Source organism: Manis javanica, chromosome 6, assembly GCF_040802235.1.
Source record: "Manis javanica isolate MJ-LG chromosome 6, MJ_LKY, whole genome shotgun sequence".
In the NCBI taxonomy this organism is placed as follows: domain Eukaryota; kingdom Metazoa; phylum Chordata; class Mammalia; order Pholidota; family Manidae; genus Manis; species Manis javanica.
Window position 1 is genome coordinate 111,502,888 of NC_133161.1, and position 21,055 is coordinate 111,523,942.

Consider the following 21,055-nt stretch of genomic DNA (forward strand, 5'->3'; position numbering starts at 1 on the left):
ATGTAGATGATCAGGTGTGTGCCTATGGACTAAGTATTAATCCAAGGTAGACAAGGGCAGCAAAACATCCACGGATGCAGAAGATTTCTCTCAAAGCAGGGGGGATGAGGTTCTGAGCCTCACCTCTGTTGATCCCCAATTTCTCACCTGATGGCCCCCCTGCGACTGTGCCTGTCTTAGGTTGTTCCTCCCTTGAGGAATCTTACCCGTCTCTGGAGAGCCTATTACTTTTTATTCTCATCATATACACAGGGAACAACCTCTACAAAACAAACAGTGGGAGACAACTTATAAAAGGAAAAAGAATACAAAAATAACAACTATAGAGGCCCCCCCATTAAAACTGATGGTTAATCAGGTATGGGTACATTAATATGATGATACATATGGAGAGGTGGGGATCAAAAGTGCAAAAAGTATATATGACTTATGCTTATACAAAGCCCTAGGGCAATGTTGGTGCTTCCAGCTTTTACTGTCTTTGTAAGTGGTTGATTATATAAGAGTAAATTAAAGGGGGAAATGTGTATATGTGTGTGTACATACATACATATGTATGGATATATGTGTACATGTGCATTTGTATACTTACATATACATATACCCATTTATATCTAAGTATAAAGTGTTCACATTTTGAGGGATGTATTCTTAAGTGATTATGAAAGCTGTTGATGTTTCATAATTCTAAAGTTATTTTCTTAATGAAACAAAATAGAGAGGGATGGGTTCTTATAGTTCATACATCTATAATCCTCTTATATTTTTGTTTTAAAATATATTTAGACAGAACAAGCATTTGGAGTCAAACGTTTTACATTACTATGTCCACCTTTCAAATACATAAAATATACTCCATGCGTTAGCAAAGATAATGATGTAACTCAGGAACCCATCACAGCCACACTGATACCAGCCCCTGTTGCCAGCATTTTATCCATTATCCTTGTTTGATCATACAGCAATTTTCATGAACTTAAACATATGTAAGCCTTAGTGCTGCTTTTTGTCAGCATTTTGACTAACAATTCCAAGTTCTTTCTCCTAAATTAACAGTAATACATATCATGACAGATTTTTGGCTTTCTGCGAAGCATTTTGTCACATCCAACTTCTGTTCCAAAATAACTGATTTTCAGAAGCATTTTCTGGCACTAGTACTTAATGGATGCTTGGCAAAAACTGTTATAGACTTTAAAAAATGATATTAAATTATAACCAGTTTAAAATACCAGCACTGTAATCAACAAAATCACACAGACATTCACATGTCTATAAACAGCATGTTCACACAATACTGACACAGGATGGCAGGTATGTGTTTACCAACTAAAGTGCCATCTCTTCAGCAACAGTTACAAATGTAAAATTTACAATTCACACAGCCTGCCAGCTGCAAATTATGGGATTCTTGACAATACTTTCGGTTTTCACAGTACTGCTTTTGCTACAGTAAGAACCTAAGTATTGTTAATCTGCACAATATCAAATTTTCATAATTTAAAGATTACATTAAAAAAGTAAGACGTGGTTACTGGCTAATTTCAAGGTTAGTGATGAATAAAACTTCTCCAAAGAGAGTTGCTGACAAGGCTCTAAGATTTTGTGCAAATGCTCAAAAATTCTTGCCACAGATTTAATTCCCAGGGAAAGCCATATATCTGCAGACTATTGCTCTTTTCATGTAATCTGAGTGTTTGCCAACATAACAAGATCATTTCACACACACGTGTGTGTGTGCATGTGTATCTTATGTTAATATCATTTGGAGACGTGAGGCTGATGAGACACATTGCCCACCCTCACATTTAAGCCCTTTCCCAAGCAAAAATCCAGAGGCTAGCTGTATGAGAATATATTAAAAATAGGAGACTACATATAAAAACTAATTTTCTCAAGTAAAGTTTGATCTAGCATCAACAAATATGATAGGAATAGATATACATTTATAGGAACATTACCAGAAAGTCCCAATTTGAAGTTTCCCTCAAAACAGACATACAGAAGAAAAAAATTAAGTCTGAGGTAATTAACTAGGTAAATCTGATCAGAGAGGTGTAACTGCCCCCTAGTTGACAATACAATACACTCTGAGAACTTAGAGATGACACAAAACATCTATATTAATATAAAAGCTAAAAATAATAATGCATATAAATTCATGTGCTTGCAAAATTTTCAATTGTTCTTTGATATTCATTTATTCATTCATCATTTCATATACAATGAGAAATAAAACAGAAGTTATTTTATCCTTCATTGCAGTTCTAGGAAGGAAGATGCACAGTAAACAAAGAAATATATAATTAATACTGTGATAAACAGATTATGAAAGAAATTAATAAGATGCTGTGATGAAGAATAATGGGTTCAAGGTAATGAGAGAAACCTTATTTTGTTTTGGGCGGTTGGGCAAAGCCATACTAAGAAGAAACTTACAAAACAGACCAGACAGATGAAAAGTCCTGTACACAGGATTTTCAGGATGGGGAGAGAGACACCAAGGTGTACAAAGTCTAAAAGGTAAAAATTCTGGGTAAGTTCAGCTATTGAGAAAAGGCCAGTATAGACAATGAGACAAAGTATGATGAGAAATTGGTCAGGGGCAGATGAGGCCAAATAATGCAGAGCCTTCTAGGCTAGAATAAGGAATGCAGATTTTATCCTAAGTGATATGGGAAGTTGTTCGTGGTTTTTAATCAGGGGACATGTCTGATACACATTATGACATAACACCACCACCTGTTAGGTTCAAGAGCATTAGATCAGCACAGTCCCAGGTATACAGCCCCAATCAGTGACTGCATGTATAGCAAGAGTAAGACGCACTGGAGGCATATTTTGGAGGCACAACTGACAGGTGCTGGAGGCAGGGATGGAGAAGGAAGAAGAGAGGATGCTCCCCACTTCCAGGCTTGAACAGCTCAGTGATTATGATCATTACTGACAGAAAAGACTCTACGAAAAACAGGTTTCAGTGGGGAGAAAAAAATCAAAAGCTGTTTTAAAAAGCTGACTTTTAAATGGTTGTTGCAATTTCCAAGAAGAGATGTAAAATAGGAGTAGGATCTGTAAACCTGGTTTCAGAGCAAGTCAGAGCTGACCATGTAAATTTAAGTTTATAGGCATCTACATGGGATTTAAAGGCAAAGGAGTGAGATTACCCAGGGAGAAACTGTAAAGAAGGCACTGTACTTGGTCAGCTCCATTCGAGTAGGGGGTTCATCTGTGAGTATGACTTATGACAAGGACAATATTTAGAAACTAAAGATATTAAGCTTAACATTAACCCTCAATGTTGTTGTAATAGCCTCTTCTTTATAAGAATGACATTTCAGAATTCTTGATCACATTTCTTTCATTTCTATTCTAGAAAGTGGCTTAGGCTTACTTAACTCTACCTTTCGTGAACCTAGTTTAGTTTTATCTCAAACTTATATTTTCATGCCAAAATTTCTGGACATGTTAGGATCCTTGATCTTTAAAGCTTCTTTTCTAAGACTGCATTAAGTATAGAATTCTTATCAAACTACTAAAGATTGTGTTGGCATTAAATTATTTATTTTCCTGGGGTACTAGGGGGAAAATGATTCTCTTAGTGGCTATCTCTGTGTGATGAAATTATTGGATGTCATTTTAATGTATTTTGTGAATTTGCTATAATGGACCATGAATCTGTACCAATAACTGTGTTAACAATAATAGCTAACATTTATTTTAAACACTTGCTTGGATTAATCCATTTGAACTTTATAGCAGCTGTATGAGGTAGGTAATAACATTATTCCCATTTTACCCTTGAAAAGACAGGTTTTAAGATACTAGGTATCTAATCCAAGTACAAAGGTGGTACAGTGGTAAAAGCAGGGAAATAAAGCAAGGCAGGATGACTCCATTCTTAACCATTCCAACCACCGACTTTCAAAAAAATTTAACGTGACTCAAAGTACGAATTCCATTTTACATTATGACCCAGTGCATATCAAGAAATAATATCCTTGCAAACGATGATGTGGTTTTATATATTCTGTTCTTTCTGATTTCTTTATAATACTAGTTGGGAGTTACTAAATTGATTTCAGGACCCACTAACAGTTGCAACCTGTAGCTTGAAAAACACCATACTACAGTATATTGCCACAAATAAGAGAAAAAAACATTTAAAAAAATTTAAAAAGATAGTTTCAAGTATTAAGATCATAACAGGCATGCACAATACAATGATCTACTGAAAATATTTTACATTGTTTTGAGAAAAATGTAGCTTCATGTAAAATAGAAGTGAAAAGCCATTTAAATAAAATGTTTAAAATTAATTTCCATAATTTGTCAAATGACAAAGAGTTTTTGCTAACTATTAAAATAATACCTCATCAGAAAAAGAGGCAAATAATTTGAGCAATTTATAAAACAAACTTTACTAGGTAATTCCATCCTAGAAATTTACCGAGGAAAATTATAAAATACATAAATAAAAATAATTTCTGAGGATGTTCACCTGATTAGTCACAACACTTGAAAATGGGAAGCCCCCTAAATGTCTAAAGAAGGAGATGGGTTAAATAAACTATGGTGTAAAGAAAAACATGCAGCCACTTAAAATGATGCTTACAATCTTACTACACTGATGGACAGTGATTGCACTGGGGTGGGGGAACTTGACAATATGGGTGAATGTTGAAACCACAATGTTGCTCATGTGAAAAACCTTCATAAGACTGTATATCACCGATACCTTAATTAAAAATGATGCTTATAAAAGAATACCTAATGTCAGATATTCTCTCATGGTACATTCAATGGAAAGAAAAAAACGTTTTTAAAACCAGCAATCCTTTTTGTGGGAAGGATGCTAGTCCTAAAATTTTCACATAAATCAAAACTCATGGTGGAACTACTTTTCTCATAGAAATAAATGCAAAGAGGGGCAGGCCAAGAGTGCAGATCATTTCAGCTGAATTTTAGGCACTTTCAGCATAAACAATCAGCCCCAGGAGACTGCAGCATATGACTTGCAGTCTCTGCCTATGACTCTGTCAACACTCTTGGTTCCCAATATCCTTGCTCAAGAGATTTTTGTGAACTTAAAAATATTTCTCTTTAGAAAATCATATTTTCTAAGCTCCTCTGCCCCTAAATTAATAATAGCTCGGAAAGCCAGGGTGATATGTTTAACCTGCTTCATAATGTTATGTCATGTTTAACTTCTGTTCCAAACCTACTGACTTCAGGGTATGTTTCAGCACTACACCATCACCTAAAGTTTAGTTCGCACTGTTATGGGATAGTCAGATTTGAATTTTTTCAGCATCATGATTGTCACAAGCCCCAGTGTACACAAAAATAGCATCGGCTCTTCTGCTCTTGCCAAAAATCAGGAAATATTTCTACTTATCAGGTAAGGTGGCTCCACCATATGACATTAGCGAAAACACAGTTTACAGTTCATCATGACTGTCAGCTTTAAAATTAAGCACATGTAAAAAATGTGGATTCACACAACTTCAAGTTTTATATAGTATGAAACTGTAATATTTTCATACTGCACTCACACCCTTATTTTATGTAATTCATGTTTGCATAAATAGAACTACAATTTATATGTTTTCAAAAGCATAGAAATGTTATTATTGGTTATAGAAATTAGAATGGATAATTTCTAATTTACATGCTTTTTAAATTTTCCAAATTTTTCTGTTTTTAATCAGATAGTTATTTCCTGTATTTACAGATTTTTACCCCACTTTTTTAATAAAATAGCCATAACATAAAATCTACCATTTAAGCCATTACTAAATAAATGCACAATTCACTGGGATTAAGTATATTTATCATATTGTGTAAGCAACACCACTATACATTTGCAGAAAATTTTCACTATCCTAAACAGAAGCTCTGTATCCACTACACAATAACTGCCCTTTCTTCCTTCCCTTCAGTTCCAGGTTACCTCTGTTACATTCTGTTTCCATGCATTTGCCTATTCTAGGTCCTCATGTAAGTGGAATCACAAAGTATTTGTTCCCTTGTGTTTGCCTGATTTCACTTAGCATGTTTTTAAGGTTTGTCCATGTGTAGCATATAAATGAACTTCATTCCTTTTTTATGCCTGAATAATATTCCATTGTAAGTATATACCATTTTGTTTATCCATTCATCTACTGATGAACACTTGAGTTGTTTCTACCTCTTGGCTATTGTGAATAATGCTGCTATCAACATTAGTATACAATTATCTGTTTGAGTCCTTGCTTTCAATTCTTTTGGGTATATACCTAGGAGTGGAATTGCTGGATCATACAGTAACTCTAACTTTTTGAGGAACTGCAAAACTATTTGCCACAGCACCCTTTTACATTTCCACCAACAATGTACCAGGACCCAATTGTCTCCTCATCCCTGTCAACACTTGTTATTTTCCATTTTTTTGACACTTATCCTAATGGGTATGAAGTGGTACCTCATTGTGCATACAGATTATTTTTATATAATAAAATATACTAATAAAATATATATATTATGTAATAAATGTAATAACACTTTCTAGTGTCAGATATTGTTCTGAAGACATATATTAATTCATTTAATCCTTATAAAAACCCTATGATGTGAATACTATTATTATCCTCATTTGATAGATAATGGAAGTGAAGCACATGGAAGGTCAGTAACTTCCTGAAGTCATAGGGTATTAAAGCAGTTAAGTCACTACAGAAACAGTTACAATATAGGAGAAGGTAGAATAAAAATGAAAAACCTAAAATCAGACCAAGTAGAGACAACCAACATCAAACATCTTCTAGTATTTTTTCAGTGCATTCTGAAACCAAAAGCAACTAAATACAATCTGTGTTTTCACTTATCAGTACCTACTTACGTGGTTATAAATTCACTGGGAATATTATTCATAACGGATAAATACTACAATTTAAAAATGCCATGATGGACTTAAGCAATTCCTATTGTTAGACACTTAATGTTGTCTTCGAGTTTTCTTCTTACATTTTAAAAATAGGTAATCCATTTACAATGTTTAAAATTTTTAAAGTATAAAAATTTTATAATGACAATCTCCTTCCTACCTCCCCCCTACCAACAGGTACACTGATATTTGTTTTTAAGGCTCCTTCCAAAGATGCTTTTTTTTATTTAATAGAACCATATAATACCCCACTGTACAACTATGTATCAGTTCCCTATTTATGGGCATTTGGTTGTTTCAAATCTTTTGCTGTTACAAATATCTTTGCAGTATATACCTAGTATATACAAGTATTTTCCTAAGTGAGATTGAATCTGTGGACAAATTTATAGAAATAGATTTACTAGATAGCTTCTCCATTGGCTTTGCCAGAACACAAAAAAATCAGTTTTCTCAAGGGCAGGAACAATGTACACTACTTCTTTATGAACCCTCACACAGAGTGGTAATGGCCTCCACACATTATGTAAAGATGCCAAAGACCACCTCCACATCGTTTCCTTCAATTCTTTGAACTTTTACAATAGCTGATTTAATATCTGTCTAATAAGTGCAACACCTGGGCCTCCTCAGGGACATTTTTTATTGACTGCTTTTTTTCCCTGAGTATGGGCCATACTTCCCTGTTCCTTTGGGTATCTTGAATTTTTTATTGCAAAGTGGACACTGTAAATACTATAATGTGGCAACTCTGGGAATAAGGATTGCTACCCTCTCCCCTGGGTTTGGTGTTTCTGCTGGCTTTTTGGTGGTTATTTTTGCTATTTGTTTCTCTAGTTGTTTTCCTGTTTTAATTCTCTAAAGTCCCTCTTCACCATAGTGTGTGGCCACTGAGGTATCAGCCTGGTTAACTTAGTGCTCACCTAGATGACTGGGAAGAGTTTTCCTTCAGTGCTTTGAACCTGAAGTCTTCTGCCCTTTGCTGAGGATCTCTGTGTGTGATTAGGCACACCTTCGACTTTAGAGGGTTTACATGTTTGTCTTGGCCTTCACTTGTGTGGGCCTTCAGGTTAGCCAGGCATGAGAACCTGGGGCTCTGCTGGGTCCTTCCTGGGCATGCACATGGCCCAGCACATACATGTACATGGCCTTCTAGCTCCCCACAGCACTTCAAAGCCATCTCATTCCCCAGCTCTTCCTTTTATATTTTTGGCCAGGCTCTTGTTTGACCCAACTGGTATCACAGCCTCAGGCAACTACAGTGTTAAAGACCTGCAGGTGATTATTTTAGACAGAGTCCTAGGGATAGAGCTTTCCCCACAGAGCAATCTCTGAGGTAGGTCAAGTAACAACTCCCTGGGAGGGAGCTTTTCTGGAAAGACAGGTGACAGTGTTCTGGAGATGGGGCTTCCTGAGGGACTCAAACCCAGTCTGCCTCTCCAGCGGCTGCAGGGCTACTGGTTTTCACAGCCACTGTAATTCTGAAGCTGCTAGTTGTTAAAGCTACTGCAGAACTGGGGAGAGGAAGATGCAGTGTGCCAAGTTAAAATGACACAAACTCTACTATTCTCACCAAGGTAGGCACTGGGCCACACACTTTACTTCCAGTGTCCCATTTAATTATTAGCAACCCTACGATACTGGAACTATTATAATTCCTTATCACAGAAAAGGAAACTGAGTCACACAGATGTTAAAGGAGCTTGCAGCAGGTCCTACAGCTAGTCAGTGACAATGCTGGTTTATGAACCATAATCTGACTCCAGAGTCTGTTCTCAATTACTGTGCTATGTGCGACTCTTCATTTGTGAGAGAATAATTCAGAGAAACTAAGTTCAAAAGTGTAGCTGAATATGAACTCATGAGGGAGATCAATTACACATAAATTTATAGAATATATATTATATATAAATTATCAATAAATTATTTCCCTAAATTAGCCATTTTTAACCACAGTGTGGAATCTGAATCTTGTGGAGCTTTTTAAAAATATACTTGTACAACAGCCCTCTCTCCCTGTACTATCGAGTGTGGGACACAGATGTCTGTACTCTTAAGTTCTACAGAGATTCTGACTCAATCTCAGCCAAAAAATACTGTTTTAGACTAAAAAACTCCTTAAAATTTTATCAACTATTTCATCACCTTATTCTGTAATATGTGTTCATACAGGAAAGACACTTCTTAGAAAAAACAAAGGCTTAAAGTTAGAGACATATGTGTTGCTATATGTAAGACCCAGGGAAAACTAACTTCCCTGAACTTTATTTCTTCATCTATAAAATGGAGGTTTTAAAAAAAAAGGTTCACCTCTTTACAGTTGTTATAATAATAAATAACATATGCTCGAATGTTGAATGCACTTAATGGCAGTTGTTATAATTAACCCTGAAACTGACATAAGATTTAGAAAATCAGGAAATATTACTGATTGTCAATTCTGGACAAAGTCTACTCTATGAGTCTGTGTAGGTGATTAACAGTCTTCTAAGAGCTCACAAGATAATATGGAAGAGGCATTCTCTCTAAAATGAAAAACTATGATAAGCATTAACATAGAAAGGTATATTTAATGTATCATGGGAAAATCGAAGAAGAGAAAGAATTCAGATCTGGAAAGGATCTAGTACTGCAATGAGAACTATGCCTTGAAAGAAGCATAGTCAGATATTCTCCTTGTAACTTACTGAATACCAGTGGTGCTCAAACTTTAACATGCATCAAAATAACATGAAGACCTTGTTAAAACACACATCACTGGACCCACTTTCTAATTCAGTAACTCTGGAGTGGGGCCTGAGAATCTGCATTTCCCAAGTGCCACTGAGGCTAATGGGTCAGGGAATCCTCTGTGAGGACCACCATTCTGAAGAGAGAGAATGCCTGAGCAAAACTGACAAGTGATGACCCAGGGCACTTCTGAGCTGGAAGATGACAGTTTCTTGGACAAAGGATTTGCATGAGTGGTTACGGAATATGATCAAAAATCTAGAAATGAAAACTCTCTAAATAAAACACTTCCTTCTCTAATAAGAGGCAGAAAAATTACCTCCCCTTGGAAGGTGACCTAACATTCAAGACTATGTACAGTGCCATCAGTGTCAACTAGATTTACTATGGTGACCACTTTGCAGTACATACAAATCTCAAATCATAATGCTGTACACCTAGAACTAATGTTATATATCAGTTATATCTCAATAAAAATAAAATAAAATACTAAGTAAAAAAAAGACCTCATTGAGAATGTAAATTAGTTCAACCACTGTAGAAAGCAATACGGACGTTCCTCAAAAAACTCAAAACAGAAACACAATTTGACCCAGGAATTCCACTCCTAGGAGTTTACCCAAAGAATGCAGCAGCCCCATTTCAAAAAGACATATGCACCCCTATGTTTATCACAGCACTATTTACAATAGCCAAGACATGGAAGCAACCTAAGTGTCCATCAGTAGATGAATGGATAAAAAAGATATGGTACATATACACAATGGAATATTATTCAGCCATAAAAAGAAAAACAATCCTACTATTTGCAACAATATGGATGGAGCTGGAGGATATTATGCTCAGTGAAATAAGCCAGGCAGAGAAAGACAAGTACCAAATGACTTCACTCATCTGTGGAGTATAAGAACAAAGCAAAATCTGAAGGAACAAAACAGCAGCAGACTCACAGACTCTAAGAAGGGACTAGCAGTCACCAAAGGGAAGAGGGTGGGGAAGGTGGGTAGGGAGGAAGGGAGAAGGGAATTCAGGGGCATTATATTCAGCACTCACAATATAGGTAGGTCACAGGGAAGGTAAGTACATCATGGAGAAGACAAGTAATGACTCTATAGCATCTTACTACATGGATGGACAGTGATTGCAATGGGGTTTTGGGGGGACTTGCTAATATGGGTGAATGTTGAAACCACAATGTTGCTCATGTGAAACCTTCATAAGATTGTGTATCAATGATACCTTAATTTAAAAAAAACTCCTCACTTTTTTTTAAAAAAATGCATAAGCTTAATCTAATCAAGAACACACTAGCTAACCCAAATTGAACATGACTTACCAGTACTTTTCACAAGTATCAAAGTCATAAAAAACAAGACTGAGGAATTGTCACAGATGAAAGCAACTAAGGAGATATGATAACTAAATGCAATGTGGGATCCTGGATCTAATATCAGAACAGAAGGACATTAGTGGGAAAACCAATAAAATTATTTAAGTCTGTAGTTTAGTTACTGAACCAGTGATAATTTCTGGGTTTTAATTATTGTACTAGTTATGTAATCTGTTAACAGCAGAGGAAGTTCAGTGAAGATCATACAAGAAGTACTATTTTTGTTACTGTACTTATTTCAAAATAATAAGTTTAAAAAAAAAACAAGTTTAAACTACCATTCTGTGGTATATGACATTTATTATCTCTAATCTTTCAACTTCAATACCTACTCCTAGCTTTATATCACACATGTAATCAATAAGGTAAGGTAATGAGACAACAGACTGTTGCGCACACAGCTAAATAAATCTATAAAGACTATACAGTATCACTCATTCTTTACAAATGAAAATATAACAGTAACATCAGAATTTTAGTATTTTACTTAGCATGCTATAGGTTAAAATTCTTCAAAAAAATTAAAAGTTGAAACCTGTTCAATAGTTTCACTTATAAATTTTAAGGAATGTTCCATACTCACCAAAACCATCAATATCTAGATTATTTTCAACCACAACATCTAGTAGAGAGTCACCAACTTTTCCTTTGGCTGTTAATGTTACACCATCACGGTTTACAAAGTGGACTGTTATTTTATCTTCTGAGCTGGAAAAGGAAGCAGTCCTTTATTATTTTTAGTAATTTCAAAAGATACGTTTTAATGATTAAGAACCTGTAAGGTCAAAGAAATAGGGCTGTGTGTGTGTGTGTGTGTGTGTGTGTGTGTGTGTGTGTGTGTGTGTGTGTGCATGTGCAAATATGTTCTTGTACAGTATTTTCTTTGCTTTCCAGTTTATTTGGGAAGAAGACACCACAAAAGCGGAGACATGTCAAACTACCCACCTACCAGGAGGAAGCTCTACCACCTTAAAGACAATAGCAAATATGTCACAACTATGTCACTATCAAGGCCACCAGGTGCATGTCTTCCAGTGGTCATGGTCACAGGTCACAGTTATATGAAAACATTCAGCAGTCATTATGACTCATGAAGTCTATTCTGCTCTCATACAGGTCTCTGAAAAACAATGTCCCTATGAATGTGTCCCTAAAAGACTGGACCATGTTGTAGAGACCTTTAAAAAGCAAATCATTCTGCTATCAAGGTGACTGTCATGCAGGTATCTGACTATGCTGTTGCTGATAGGCTATAGTTTGACAGTTTTCAGAGTATTTGAACATCTCATTTTGGTCCACATTGTGTATTTAAAATCCAAAGGAATTTGAAAAGGGTTATTTGTTTGAATCTGTGGGAAGATAATATAATAGCGCCTTACATGTTTTATTACAGGGTAGTATATTACCTAGTGGTTAGCTGACTAACTTAAATTTCTTTCCCTTCTCACAAACATCACTCCAAAATCTGGGAAAAGAAATTATATTAGCAACTAGACCTTTAGCCTCCACCAGTGACCATTTTAATTTTTACCTCACAATTGAAAAGATGTACTTCAGCTTAAAATATTTAGTTGTAACTTTCAAGGCTGCCTATAGGTGGTAATAATCCATCAAAGAAAAACTTTAATATAAGTAAAACCTAGAATTATATTTCAGAGCTATAAATATCTTACAAAGTATCAAGTCCAATTATCTCATTTCACAAGCGAGGCAACTAAAGCCCCTATCAGAGAATGGCCTCCTTGACAATTCAATGCTGAAAAAAAAAAAGGATTCCATTAATTAAAAATTATTAGTGGGTGTGCATGCATGAGAGAGCAAATAACAGAGAATGTTCCTCAAAAGGGCTTGGCTCTCAAAATTCTTTACATAGCAAAAAAAACCACTTTAAAAACAAGTATCCCCAATTATTCATGATTTCAACTAGATGACTGAGTTTTTCAAGGTAGAATGGTTGAAAATGAAGATACTTGAAGGCAGGGAACCACTTTGGAGGGTATTAAAAGAGTACAAACTAAGAAAGTATGTAAGAGACACTGACCTAACAAATATTCAGGAGGGAAAATTAACAGGTTTTGGTACCATCTATATAAGGTTGGATTGAGAGAGTGGGAAGAAATAATATTGCAATTTCCATCTCTGGCAATTATGGGGTACAGTCTATTCTAGGGTTAAGAGAGAAGGAGCTCTGAAGAAGATGGAAATGAGCTTGAGTTTAGACCTGTTTAACTCAGTAACAGAAAAAAAACAGAACAGAATGTCCAGAAACCAGATGGAATATGTGTCTGAGCCCAGCATTGCAGTCTAGAGATTCAACATCAACAAATGTTACTTTATACAAATGTTCTATAGCTATAGCTATAGAAGTAAACAGCAAGAATTCCATCATTTATACACACTACTGAAAGCCAGAGGTTTTAGGATTGCTGTTTTCTGGAGGGCTCTAGAGCTAAGTTTACAGCAAGGAAATCTTTTACTCCTTTACAGACTCCTTGATGTAAAATCAGGTTAACATTTATCTCCTACTACTGATAATGTATGCAAAATATCTAACACAGTAGAGTTCAACAAACACTGATTAACAACTTAAAAGCCCTAGCCCTGTTGTTGCTAAGCAACCTAGTCCTTTTGAACTGCTGCTATGTATTAAAGGTGTACAGCGAAAGAAAAAAACTGCAGTTAGAGTAGTGATAGATCTACAAAGGACAGGAGAGGAAGCAGAAAAGACAGAGGAAAGGCAATTCTGTAGTCGAAAGTGCATGGGAATGTTCAGATCAGAAGATGTAGATTCTAGCCCACTTCTGTCACATACTCATTAGATAGATCACGATGGGTAAGACCGGTAACAGTGACTTCACCACGCTGCTTAGAGAACTGAAGGAGAGAAAGTTTGTGGAAACACTTTGTTCCTTAAAGTATTATATACAAGTTCTTTGTCCAAATAACTTCATCCATTCACTATTAACAATTGGTGTTGGTAGGTCTGGTAGATCATTTCCCTCAGTTCTAAGAACAAAAAGCTTTAAGTATTACCAAGGATAAAATTTCATGCACGGAGAAATAAATATGATCCTTCTAAATCCTCTATCAATTAATTATCCAGTACTAACAAACAACTATGTTCTTCACTTGTTACCCTTTACTTACTGCCATTTATTCTGCTCAACTACAGTACATATTTTAACAAAGTCGTCAGGGGTTGCTGTTGTAAATTGAAAAGACTTATAATTGGAAAAAGAATTACTGCTGCTGATGCCCACCCTTTCACTATACAAAGTAGCTTAGAGCAGTTGGACCAAAAAAAGGGCTCCCTCTAGGGTTCCTTGCTTCTGTAGCCACCTTAATTCTTCCAAATGACCCTACAGGCTAAGGAATTAGTAAATATTATGGTGCTTAAAAAACACAAAAACTACTTAAGGTCTAGTACTAGTTTTGCCCCCTATTTAATCTGAAATTTTTATTACCATTTATATAACCCATCTATCTCACAGGATTTCTTAAGAGTCAAGTGCAGTAACATATGTAAAACCTAAATCACTATAAAGTAAAAAGTATTGTCAGGGTTATTTTGAAGTAAAAGGCTTTTTTTGACTCTCTTGCTGATAGCTTGTGTAAATATTAAACTTCAAAGACAAAATTGTTCTGTCCACAAACTTTAGGCACTACCAGAGACAAATGTTCTATACATGCAAAAACGAATAAAGTGGCTGCTAGCCACACATGGCTGTTGAGTATCTGAAATAAGGCCATGCAACTGGGAAACTGAATTTTTATTTTTACTTAAATTTAATTATCTTAAACTGAAATAGACACATCTGGTTAGTGGTAACCATACTGGCCAGCACATCTCTCAGATAATACAAGTCTGAAAGTCTAGTTGGAGCTCCACACACTGTGATACAAGACACAGGCCATCAGCTGAAAACCGTGCCCATAAAGAGATGAAGGCAGTATTATGAGGCAACAGAACAGATGTGCTTCCCTTTAAGACAATTTGATAAACCCAAATCCAAACTTAATAAATTTGGGGCAGAGAATTCCTATCTACAAAAACATTCATGCTTCCTTAAATACCAGTTACACAAGTATATTCAATTTATGTCCCAATTTATACACAAATTTTTCAAGAATGCATCTATTGTAGAAAGCAAGGCAGCCATTTGGAGGCAAGTCAAGGGCAGGAAGCGAAGGGTATATATGAACAAATCTGGCTTGCCTTCTCCATTATCTCACTCAAGTTTCAGGCAACAATTTACTGAGCACCCACTACATAATAGGATTAAGGAAGAAAAGATGATTAAGTCCTAGGCCCTATTCTCTATCAAGAAGAAACTAGAAAGGACAGAATACAAATCCAACACTCTCCGTCCAATTCTTGTTTCCTGTTACATGACAGCAGGGGTCAGAGAGCTGTTCAAAGATTTGCATTACGTAAGTCTGTACCATGCTGCTCTACGATGAGAAAAAATTTCTTTTCTCTAGTTTTCTTTATTGTACAAATACAGTATACAAACATAAAATAATACATAAAGTATGTGTTTACAGGCTTCTCATCAACAATAAGCTGTTCGTAGTTAAGTTCTGGGAAGTCAAGTTCTATACAGATTTTCCATTGTGCAGGGGTCAGAGCCCCTAATCCCCTCATTGTTCAAGTGTCAACTATAATAGAGATAAAATTACTCACTTCAAATTGCTGCATATTCCAAAAAACTTTGCCCATATATTTACTGAAAAAATCTGCATTTAAGTGGACCCATGTAGTTCAAACCAGTGTTGTTCAAGGGTCAAGGGGACTTGTCTAAGGAGATTATATCTTTGAAAAACAAACATATCCAAGAATACAGAATTTCAACACATTTGGGGAAAACTTTTTACATCTCTTTCAATATTTAATACAAAACACTACTGGGCCTAAGAAGCTGCTACTGTTAAACAAGTGGCATCTTCTGAATTGTCCTATTTGCCAGGCACAAGACTACTTACTGCATTACTTGTATAATCTCATTTATTCCTCAAATAACCCTGTGAGGCCTACAATATTGTTATCCTCTGTTTCCAATTGGGGAAACTGAGGTTTAGAGAGACTGAGGAAGTTAGGCAGTAAGTGCCAAGGCCCTGCCTTGCCACTCCATCGCAGGGACTAGGAGGGCATACACGGAAGTACACAGAACAGAACGGGTGTGCTCTGAATGGACATTTCCCCGGACAAAGAACTGCAGACAGAATGTCCTAACAGAGCAGAAGACCCAGAAAGAAACCATGGCCACGGGGAGCATCTTATGCAAGTCACTGCCGGATCCTTGATCCTCGCATAGCAAAGGTTAGATCGCAAAGCAAAGTAACACGGCAGCAAAATCGCCCGGCTTTCCTGACAGCACAGAAGGCGCTGGAAAAATGGCAGGGTGCGTCGGGGGTCGCAGTTCCCTTCAGGCGTCGATGATTCAGACAGAAAACTTTAGGGCTCGCAGGTACCCGAAAGAACGAGCAGGAGGCCCCGGACGAGGGCGCGCGGACCCCGCAGGCGGAGACCCCGCCCCCTCCCGCCGGCCCGCGCCTCACCTGCGGTGCGCCTGCGCCGACGCGCTCAGCGCCCGGTGCGCCCCGACACGGCCCCGCAGGCCCCGCTCAGCGCTTCCGCCCGGCCCCCGGCCGTCCGGGAGGCTCCCGGCTCCGGCGAGAAGCAGCCGCCGCTGGGCTGCGCCGCCGAGGGCCGCGGTGGCGGCGCGCAGGAGCCGGGCGCCCCCCGCAGCGGCCATAGCCCGCGGTCGCGTGACTCCCAGATGCGACACCGGCCGCGAGAGCGTCCGCGAGCGCGGCAGAGCGTGCGGAGGCCGGCGTGCCGGCCGGAGCCTGGCCTGAGCGGGCGCAGAGGGATCCCGGGGCTTTCTGGGAGGCGTATAAATGCTTCGGGCCGAAAGGCAGCCCCACCCCTGCCCATTCCCACGCCTCCCGGGCTTTTTTCTTAGGGGGCGGGGCTAAGCGCTGTATCTCCTGACCAGGTTTTGCCTCAGTTTGCTGCCTTGTCTAGGTTGCTGGGCAGGAGCAATAAATTTGAAAAGATAGCTGAAGAGAGCAGGTAATAGGCCTAGGCCTTGAACTGGGTAATAAATGATCGCCGAGTACTTGAAATCGTGAGACCTAACAGGAAGCTTTTTGATGAACCCAGATTTTTTTTTTAAGTCTTTTACGAAAAACAGATGGTTAAATTTAAAAATACACTTTATTATGGTTAGCATCTTGTAGTGGGAAGATATTTTTGAGGTCAGCAATAGCAGTGTTCATATCCAAGGTCTACCACTTTTGAGCTCTAAGACCTTGGATAAATTATCCTCTAAGAGAATCAGTTTCCGAAATACTTCAGCACTGATAAGACATTCCATCCTTCAGGGCCGTGCAGAGAGTTACACAACATATACGCACAACATGCGTCACAAACCAGGAGAGAGAACTCTTCCTGGGCCTTCCTCCTAGGGTTACTGTTGAAGCAGCCAACCTCCAATGTCGAGGGAATATTGCAAGTATGCTAAGCAAATAGAAGATTCTTTAAAGAACATTCAGAACAAGAACGTATACACCTGGGTATAGTTTCTCAAGATAATGCATAGTGGGTATTGAACCCGGTGCCAGGCAGACGGCAGTCTTTTGACTCTTAAATTGCCTCACTCTTGGGCTAAAGAGAAAAACCTCATGTGGGAAAGGGTACCACAAATACCAGCAAGTAATCTGAAAGAGGTTATAAAAGAACAGTTAATTTTTTTTAAAAAGGTCGTATCTCCAAAATCAGATGAGTTGATTGTAGGAAGAGAACTGAAAAAAAAAATCACAAATGTTCCTTCTCAGCCTTCGTAGAGCAAATTCCAGTTCAAACCCAGTTATGGCATTTACAACTTTTTGCTTTATGGAGTGGTAGTTTGTATACACACTACCAGGAAGAGTGCCTTGAGCATAGTAAGAGTTTAACAAATATTTGTGAATAAATTGATGTTGTCATGTAACTCCAATTAGTAATCAGAATTCATGAAATGTGCATGAAGACTAAAGATGGAAAAAATGTTCTCTGGATTTTCAAAGGACTGTAGGGTTGATTCCAGAGGGGATCTGTAAAGATGGTTCACGAATACAGAAAAGCAATATGGAATTACTAAGGACAAGCTTCTGCTTATATATTTCTCTGTTATAAAACTCCCATCACTCCATCTTTTAGTCCTGTCAAAATCCATCAATGTTTGAAGCTCATTTGAAATTCTGTCTTTCCCATGAAATTGTGCCTCTTCATCCCAACAGATCATCCCTCCCTCTACTGAATCCTTAAGGCTTTTGTTTATTCTTTTAAAACTTATATAAGTTGTTTCAAGTAAGATAATATTCATGAAAATGCTTTATAAAGTGTCATAAAAATTCAGATTCAAAGTTTATTGAGCACCTACTCTGAACTTCACTGAGCACCTGCCATGGGTTCCATCACACGTACTTTAGCTGCTTTAGACAGAGCTCCCAAGAGTAGTGATACTGTCCTACTCAATTTCATATGCCCAGCACCTGGCATAGTGCCTGGCATAAAGCAGTCATTTTATAATATCTTTGTTAAGAATTGTGTTAAGAACTTTCACATTTTTTATCTCAGTTCATTATCACCGCAACTCTCTAAAGCAGATACAACTTTGATCAACAAATATTTATTGACATCAGCAGTGTGTAAATCACTATGTGGGTACTGGAGACACAGCAGGGAGCAAAACAGTCTTACTGTACAGATGAAGAAACAGGTCCACCGTGGTTGTGACTTTCTTAGAATTACATTGCTAGTAAGTCGCAGGGCTAAACTTTAAATCTAGGCCTTCCTGGTCCCAAGACCAGAGCATAAGCACAAGCAAAGTATTTTATTATATTATTATATATCATTTTGTTTTATTATGTACTCAAATATATTATTCATGCAACTTTATTATTAATGAACATTTATATATTTTTTCAACTCTATATTTAGTAATAGATGCTTTAGTTCTATATGATCCATCTATAATATCTGAATTATTTAGATGGAATATGAAATTAAACTTTAGTATATTTCACCCCAAGAAATTACCAACTCCATCCCCAGGTAATTTATTAATATGGCTAATGATATTGGTGAGTTTCCTAAATTTAAGTTAAAGATATAACTGATACTTAAATAAATTGCCATGTTTGTCTTAACCGGTCATCCTGCTTGCGGTCTCACCTTGTTCTAAGGCATCCTCTGTAGAGCCAGTAGGCTGATCCTGTTAAAATGCTGATATGATCATGTTATTTCCTTGATGAAAATCGATGAGTGATGTTCCACCACCAGTGGAATTGAGACAAGGACTGTGGGTTCAGGCAGAGTAGGGTGAGGGCCTCCAGGAAAGAGCAAAGCAAGATAATTACAGTCAGAACAATGTAACGACGTGCAAGTAAGTCCCTACTGAAACTCATCTTAAGCATTACACAAAGTCAGAGTCACACTAATTCTCTAGGGTAAAGATACCAGACTAGGAATATAGGCATTCTTCAGTGAGATCAGTGAAAGCTCAAAAGGCCAGGAGCAACTCGGCCTGGAATGTTTAAACATTCACTAGCTACAGTATCTCAGCATAACCTGTGACTTCATTGTGTCAATTAGATCCTGACACTGTTAAAATTTACCTTAGCCTGCTTAAAGGGCCAGCTTACTTTTAACTGTTCCTATATGCTGTTTTTCCTTCTCTAACCCTAATCAAGTAATCTACAACCTGGGCAAAAGATTAACTTGGTAAGCAATCCCAACTATAAACAACCCAAGAAGTTAAGAAGTAAGATTCTTAACACACTCTAGCACACAGGCAGCAGCCCAGCCGACCTTGGGGGCAGGGCAGGCGGTCTTCATTGACATACTCACAGAGGGAAGCTGCTATCCTGAGAAAGAATCAGAGCAGCAAATTTCTTCTGTTACTCATCAAAAATGAGCATTCTGAGACCACTTAACAAGTCTGCACCCCTAGCCCTTTACCACGTTCCTAAAAGTCCTCAACCACGCATTAAACAACATACCACTACAGGCACTCTTGTCCCCTCCAGGTGTGAGCCAGGAGCTCTGTCCTCTCACTTTATCTCTAAATAAAAGCCTCTCTCTTGCTCTCCTACCTTGAGTGTTTGTGAAGTTCATTCTTCGACTCTGTAAACAAGAACCCTGGTATCAGAATGACATCCCATCACCAATTTTTTAATTGAATAAAACAAAATTCTCAGCTGGACTTGCAATGCCCCTCAAGCTCTTTCTACTACCCACCCGTACTACCCCATGCCTTTCTCCTCTGCAGGTTATGTTTTTCTTTGCTTGTATGTAGCTGACTCATAACCAGCTTCCAGGACTCAGTTCAGTTCTTACAGGAAGCATTCTCTGACATATGCAACTTTTGTGAACCTTACACACTTTAAATCCCTTTGTTATAGTTTACAATTAAATCGTTACATGTAAATAAGAACTTGGATCAAGTGACTTGCTGAGTTTCAGGTCCTATTTCTTACTTTTTTTTTCATACTTTTTCAGTACTTTTTAGCATGTCCCTCAAATGTTAATAGTTGGTTGTCTTTTTTTGAAGTTATCAGCTACTCCTAAAGAACAATTCATTTGGGGTTGCAAAATACTGGTGTTGTAATTCTATCATTCCTTCTCCATTCATTACTGAGACTACTTCTGTAAAGACAGACTGCCCCTCTTTTATTCAGATATTTAAGCAGAGCCTATGTAGAAAAGGCACAATAAATGCTTGATTGTTTCCCTTTATTTATTTATTTAGTTACAAGTTTATTAATGTTTTCTATTTATTCAAAAGCTGGTTTAGAAAGTGACAATTTTCTAGAAAATGGAATATTTCACCTAAATTTTCAAAACCTATTGGCACAAATTTTTTCCTGTTACTTACTTACCTTTTTTTAAATCTCAGATATACATTTTGTTACATTGCTTTTTTTTATTTCTTGCATTATTTTCTGGATCTTCTCCCTTTTCTTTG

At 37.3% G+C, this 21,055-nt stretch overlaps 1 protein-coding gene across 2 annotated transcripts in view; it reads right to left on the reverse strand.

Annotated features, from left to right (window-relative positions):
* The window catches only part of FDX1 (ferredoxin 1), a 53,065-nt gene extending 36,105 nt beyond the window's left edge, over positions 1-16,960 (reverse strand). Inside the window, exons 1-2 of one of the 2 annotated variants that reach the window (XM_037026632.2) lie at positions 16,602-16,960; positions 11,626-11,750 (exon numbers count right to left, since the gene is read on the reverse strand). In XM_037026632.2, the coding sequence (XP_036882527.2) occupies positions 11,626-11,750; positions 16,602-16,798 (322 nt within the window). In that variant the 5' untranslated portion in view covers positions 16,799-16,960. The remainder of the gene's footprint in view (positions 1-11,625; positions 11,751-16,601) is intronic. The other variant, XM_037026631.2, reaches the window with a different exon arrangement.
* Positions 16,961-21,055: the final 4,095 nt, after the last annotated feature.